The sequence below is a fragment of the Chrysemys picta genome, chromosome 4 (genome assembly GCF_011386835.1).
Source record: "Chrysemys picta bellii isolate R12L10 chromosome 4, ASM1138683v2, whole genome shotgun sequence".
Taxonomy (NCBI): Eukaryota; Metazoa; Chordata; order Testudines; family Emydidae; genus Chrysemys; species Chrysemys picta.
In genome coordinates this window covers 5058400-5064659 of record NC_088794.1, presented here as the reverse complement: position 1 = coordinate 5064659, position 6260 = coordinate 5058400, and the positions used below count along the sequence as shown (strand labels likewise).

Sequence of the window (6260 nt, the reverse complement as noted above, 5' to 3'; positions counted from 1 at the left end):
TTTTTTTTTAACAACCATTTCAGTGGGTGGAACCAACATTCCATGTATTCTCCTCAGCCTCCCACCCCTGGAGTCTTTGGTGGACACAGGCAGTAGGCAGCAAAGGAGGGGGACTCAGAAGAGCTCAAGTGGCAGAGTAGGTGGACAAAGTGACCAAGACAGAGGGTGAGATGAAACAATCAAACCGTTTGGGAAATATTTGCCATCTTCTTCCTTCAGCAAATTTCAAAACCCTGTTTAGAAAAAAGAACCGTTTGTAAAAAGACCCCGAAAGCTAGAGTGTGCAGAGGGAACAAAACCGTGAGGGTCAAAATAAAATACAAGGGGTGTGGGTGTGTTGTCAATAACATGTCAGTCGAAGATGGCAGTGTGAAGAATGAGTTTTATGTGGTCCGCTCCGTCAGAGGGCCTGTGTCACATGATCAGATCAACACACAGTTATTCTGCCCATTGTGCAAAGCCATCACAGCGATAATGCCATGGTTCTCAATCAGGCATCCAGGATGCCCTGGGGGTGCCGCAAGCAGGTTTCAGGGGAACATTAGACTTGCTGGGGCACAGGGCAGAAAGCTGAAACCCCCACCACATGGAGCTGAAGCCCAGTACCCCAAATCCCTTCACCCAGGGCTGAAGCTGAAGCCTGAGCAACTTAGGTTCACAGGTCCCCCTGTGGTGTGGGGCCTTGCTACCCACTAACGCCAGCTATGGCTTTTATATGCAGAAAAACAGTTGTTGTGGCACAGGTGGGCCAGGGATCATGTTGGGGGAAGAGGGCTCAGAAAGAAAAAGCTTGAGAACCCCTGACCTACACCATCTAAGGCACCAGATTGCCCATAGCCACACACCCTTTAAAGAAGCACTGGACTCCAGGTTGTCTTCTCGTGTACAAAAACCCTGATGTTTAAGGGGCCTGGTTCCTCTGTCTCAAACATCCGTTGTGTCAATGGTATATTTGTTTCTTCAGTCCCCACAACTTGGCCCACATAACATCCCTTTATTAGCTGCTTGATTTGGGGTGTTGGCAAGGCCTGATTAAGGGACATTTAGGGGTTTCCTTCACTCATCAACAGGCCTTTTCGAGCTGCCCATCCTCTTTGATACAAAAATTTGACAACCACTGTCTTAGTCAACGGTTTAAGGAGAAATGAACAATTCAGCAATTCATTGGGCTGTCTCCTGAGCTAAGAAGGAACTTCTGTTTGGGTTGTAGTGGGATGGCGGGGGGGGAGGGCGGCTTGTGAAAAGGAAAGAGGTAGGATGAAAACCTTTGCCCCTTTAGTTGTGTATTTCAGGTTTTATACTTGTTGATAGGTTAAGAATCAAAAACAAAGGACTGATGTTCTTCTGACAATGAGCCCGTGTACTTGTGTTGGGGTAGGGTAGCTGTATGGGCAGTGAGAAATCTGGACCAACAAAAAGTATCCCTGAACCACTCAGTTCTCCCCTTTTCTTCAAGTCTGCTCTTAAATGGAAAACTTTCCCACTGTATTTATGCCTTTTAACTTTCTTTCAGTGCCTCTGCATTGGGGCTTCAGTCTTACCACCATTGCTTTCAGTCATTTCTCATATCTCTCGTTTACTGGCTTGTATTATTTAATGTTGCAAAGTATCTGGAGTTACAGCTTGTGGAAGATCAAAATATATAAAGTGTTAAATAAGACCAGACAATTGATAACTGAGGGCCCGTTCAATGTGATGCTGAAGCGAAAAATGTAATTGTTCTCTGAAGATGCTGCAACAAAATATCCCCAAGCATGCCAGCGCCCTCCTGATTCTTTTGCTAATTTTATTTATCTCCTATATCTTATAGTCCCTGAAACAGGAGAAGAAGCAATGGGCTTCAATTACAGCAAGGGCGGTGTAGGTTGCACATTAGGAAAAACTCCACAACTGTCAGGGCAGTTAGGCATTGGAATAAATTGCCCAGGCAGCTTGTGGAATCTCCATCATTGGAAGTTTTTAAGAGCAGGTTGGACAAACACCTGTCAGGGATGGTCTAGATAATACTCAGTCCTGCCATGAGCGCAGGGGAATGGAATAAATGACCTCTCAAGGTCCCCTCCTGTTCTACGATTCTATGGTCTCACAAAGGGCCCTACACCGGTGTGGGATGCCATCCTGAGCACTGGGCAGGGCAAGGGACAAACACACCTGCCTACACTTGACATTAAGCTCTACTATACCCCCCATCACACACACACACAGTGCCCACTTCACACCAAACACAAACACACACAGAGAGAGCGCCCTCTACACACACACACAGCTTGACACTGAGCTCAATCAGAACGCAGAATAATCTCTACTGGGAAGCTGGGACGGCTGGAATATTTCCAACTAGCCTGAACAAAAAGAACCAAAGGGGATTCTGCTGCCCTGGCAGGGAGATAGGACTGGATTTCCCAACTGGTCTTTTCCATCCGCAGCTTTTTTGAGGCCTGGTTTATGCTTAAATGTTAGATCAACTGAGCTTTGTCGCACAGGGCTGAGAGACTTTTCATAGCATGTTTGAGGCAGTTAGGTTATATTTACCCTCAGTGTAATTTTTCCACTTACCTAGCTACTGTCTGTTCTGTTCTGTTCTATTACTTAAAACCACTTAAATACCACTTTTAATACTTAATAAAATCACTTTTGTTTATTTAGAAACTGAGTGAAAACAATTGTTCCCTGGGGGGCAAACAGCTGTGCATCTCTCTCTATCAGTGATATAGAGGGTGAACATTTATCATTTTCCCTAGTATAAGCTTTATACAGAGTAAAAGGGATTTATTTGGGGTTTAGATCCCATTGGGAGCTGGGTGTCTGCGTGGTGGAGACCGGTATCCTGCTGAGCTGGTTTCAGTCTAGAACAGCAGCTTTGGGGGCCGTGGCCCAGATCCTGGGTCTGTGTTGCAGCAGGCTAGCGTGTCTGGCTCAACAAGGCAGGGTTCTGGAGGTCCAGGCTAGCAGGGAAAATGGGCTCAGAGGTAATTTCAGCACATGAGGTGACAGTACCAACGAGGGTCTCTGTGACCGAATTCGTCACACTCTGCACTTGGGTTTCCTGCATTTCCAGAAAGTATCCCAGCCCCTGAGTTCTGTGCTATTCCAGTCTGGGTTGCTCTGAGTCTCTCCTTTCAAAGTTCTACTGTGGATAACTAATTCAATAACCCTTGGAACAGAGACGTGAAGTTGAGCATCTCACCCTCTAGGTTGGTGCACCTAGCTACCAGTCTCTAGAATCATTCTCTCTCTCTCTCTGTCCCTGTGATCCTTCCCGTGTTCTCTGCACTGCTTATAGAATCAATCTCTCTTTCTGGACCTGTGATTCTTCCCATGTTTTGCCCACTGATCTCATTTGGGGCCTGCAGACCTTGTTGGAATACAAACAAATTAATAATAATAACAATAGAATAATGAACAATACTGCCATGGGCTGTGGGAAATTACATTGCAATGGACTGGGAGTTGAATTCACCTGTTTTCACTCCTCATCAAAAAAACCAGTACTAAGTTAAATTGATTCAAGAATTGCTTATGAGTTTATTCATTGCTTTCCTCAGGGAGTCCTTCACCTCCGTGTTCCTCAGGCTGTAGATGAGGGGGTTCAACATGGGGATCACCAGCGTATAAAACACTGAGGCCACTTTGTCCGTGTCCATGGAATAGCTGGAGGTGGGACGTAAATACACAAAGAGGAGGGTGCCAAAAAACAGGATCACAGAGGTCAAGTGGAAAGTGCAGGTGGAGAAGGCTCTGTGCCGGCCATTGGGGGAGCGGATCTGCAGGATGGTGGAGGTGATATAGACATAGGAGAGGAGGACAGGCACAAAGCTGATCACCTGAATGCCGCAGGTGAAAGCAAACATCACAATCTCATTGATGCGGGTGTCAGAACAGGAGATTGCCAGCAGTGGGGGGATGTCACAGAAGAAATGATTGATGATGTTGGAGTTGCAGAATGACAGCCGAAATGTAAAACACGTGTGTATCATTGAATCCACCACCCCCACAGCGTACACCCCAGCCACCAGCACTTTACAAAGCTGCCTGGACATGGTGACCGTATAGAGCAGCGGGTTACAGATGGCCACATAACGGTCATACGCCATCACAGCCAGCAACAGGCACTCAACATCTGTAAAAGCGATAGCGAGATACATTTGCACAGCGCAGGCAGTGTAAGAAATACTTTTCCTCTCAGCTAAGAAATTCAGCAGCATCTTAGGGGAAATTATCGAGGAAAAGCAGAGGTCACAGAAAGACAAATTACTGAGGAAAAAGTACATGGGGGTGTGCAGTCGGGGATCAATGGTGATTAATAAGATCATCCCCCCATTCCCCACCAGGGTGATACCATAAATCACTAGGAACACCCCAAACAGGGGAACCTGCAGCTCCGGACGATCTGTCAGTCCTGAAAGAATGAACTCAGTCGCCTCTGAGTGATTTCCCTTTTCCATCTCCTCTGAACAGAGATCAGACAGATACAGAGATGTGAATAGGGGGATGGCTTCGGCAACCCATCCCTTCTCTGTAATGAAGTGAGTGAAAATAAACAGAGATCAGTTTCTGAATGGACAACAGTACCCGCTCAGGGAAGGGCTTCGTCCACAGAGCCAGATGTTCACAGCTGGTCAATGCAATTGTTCGATAAAATACACACTGCGTAAATATAATGACATGCAGGTTAATCATGCCCCACACAGGAATGCTCCTGTTCACTAATCCAAACAGAAAACAGTGACTCGTGACTCTGCTGTGAGAGAATCAATCTGAAGAGATTATTCCTTAGCTAAAGAAGGGGTGAGAGTAAAGAAGTCTCAATCTTTCTACCCTCTTTGGGGAAGGGGAGCTCTGTGGCTTGGCAGGTCGGTTTGGGGTAACATTTCCTTACTGTGCTAATTAAGCTTTTTGGCATTTACTTTAGCCTGTATGAAAACCCAGAGACATAATGGAAAGCACTGGCTTAGGTGACTATGTAATTGGCTATTTTTTACAACCAAGGAGGTCGCTCCTTTAGCTGAAGAGGTAGCAGTTGGGGCTGAGGCTTTTAGTGCTGGAGGTCTTGAATTCAATACCTGCTGATCCCCATGGTGTCTGCGTGTGTGTGTGACTGTAATTCCGGACAATCGCACGTACCTGCTGAGAAGAGAGGGAGAGATGTGTTGGCATTTCCCCATAAATGGAAACTGCCAGATTGGAGCATTCGGGAAATTTTATACTGAGATCATTGATCTGTGGGACATGATCCCTGAAGCAACTGGGAATACCTGAGCTCCGAGAGCCATAACACCTAATAAAGGCATTCAGTGAACCAAAGCCACCTTCGGTGTAATTCATGCCCTGGGGATTAATTAGTCCCACTCTTTCCTACTGTGTTATTACATGATGCAATTTCTACCAGAATTACAGAGTATGAGGTTAGGGGTATATTTCATCCTGCTGTTTTCAGTGCAAGCCGGGTACTGCGTAGAGCTGATACACAAAGGGGGTTTGTTTGTGGAGACCAAAATCTTTTTGCTAAAATCTTAATATTTCGACGGGGGTACATCTGATACCGCACACCACCAATCTCTTCCATGGGCCAGGCCCGAGGTTGGACTACATCCCTCATGATGCATTATGGTTTCTCCTCTTGCTGAACTGCCCTGGAACATCAGCAGAGTCCCACAGCCATGCTTTGGGGAGGAGGGGAGTTTGGTCTCTTGATGGAAATCTTATAATTTCCAGGGAAAAGATGGAAATTCCAATTTCCCATCAAAAACCCTTCTCAAAAAAAAATTTCCACCAGCCTTAGCAAGAAATTTGGAATCAAAGGAACAGAAAGTTAGATACAGGTGAGACGTACTAATTGTTTGCATCTGTAGCTGATAGCTTCTCAGTCATTCCTGGTTTCAGAATCACCTCATTGTCTGGGCCCCAATAGGTGGAATGTAAAACCTGTAACACATGTAAGAGTACTCCACATTACCTAGCTATTTATAGCATGCCAATCACCATGGTATCCTGTGTCCTTCCCTTGTTAGGTTACTCCCCAAAGTAGGAAAGATAGATTCACTCATTTTGCCTGATAGAGACCACATGATGACCAGAGGAGCTCAGGAAGAAACAACAGCATGGTATGGAGTTCTGCAGTTCACAAAACTATCCCTCTTGCATGCCTATTATCTGGACACAGAGCTAAGCTTTAAGATGCTAAAAACTCTGAGTCAACTAAAAATACTCATCCTTTCATTGCAAATATTAATAAAAATTATTTTGATAATTTATGGGAA

At 45.5% G+C, this 6260-nt stretch overlaps 1 protein-coding gene across 1 annotated transcript; it reads right to left on the bottom strand.

Moving 5' to 3' along the window:
* Nucleotides 1–3506: 3506 nt before the first annotated feature.
* On the bottom strand, nt 3507–4445 carry LOC101941984 (olfactory receptor-like protein OLF1). Its single transcript, XM_005309751.3, has one exon. It carries the CDS (start codon nt 4443–4445, stop codon nt 3507–3509), a length of 939 nt encoding a protein of 312 aa, XP_005309808.3.
* Nucleotides 4446–6260: the final 1815 nt, after the last annotated feature.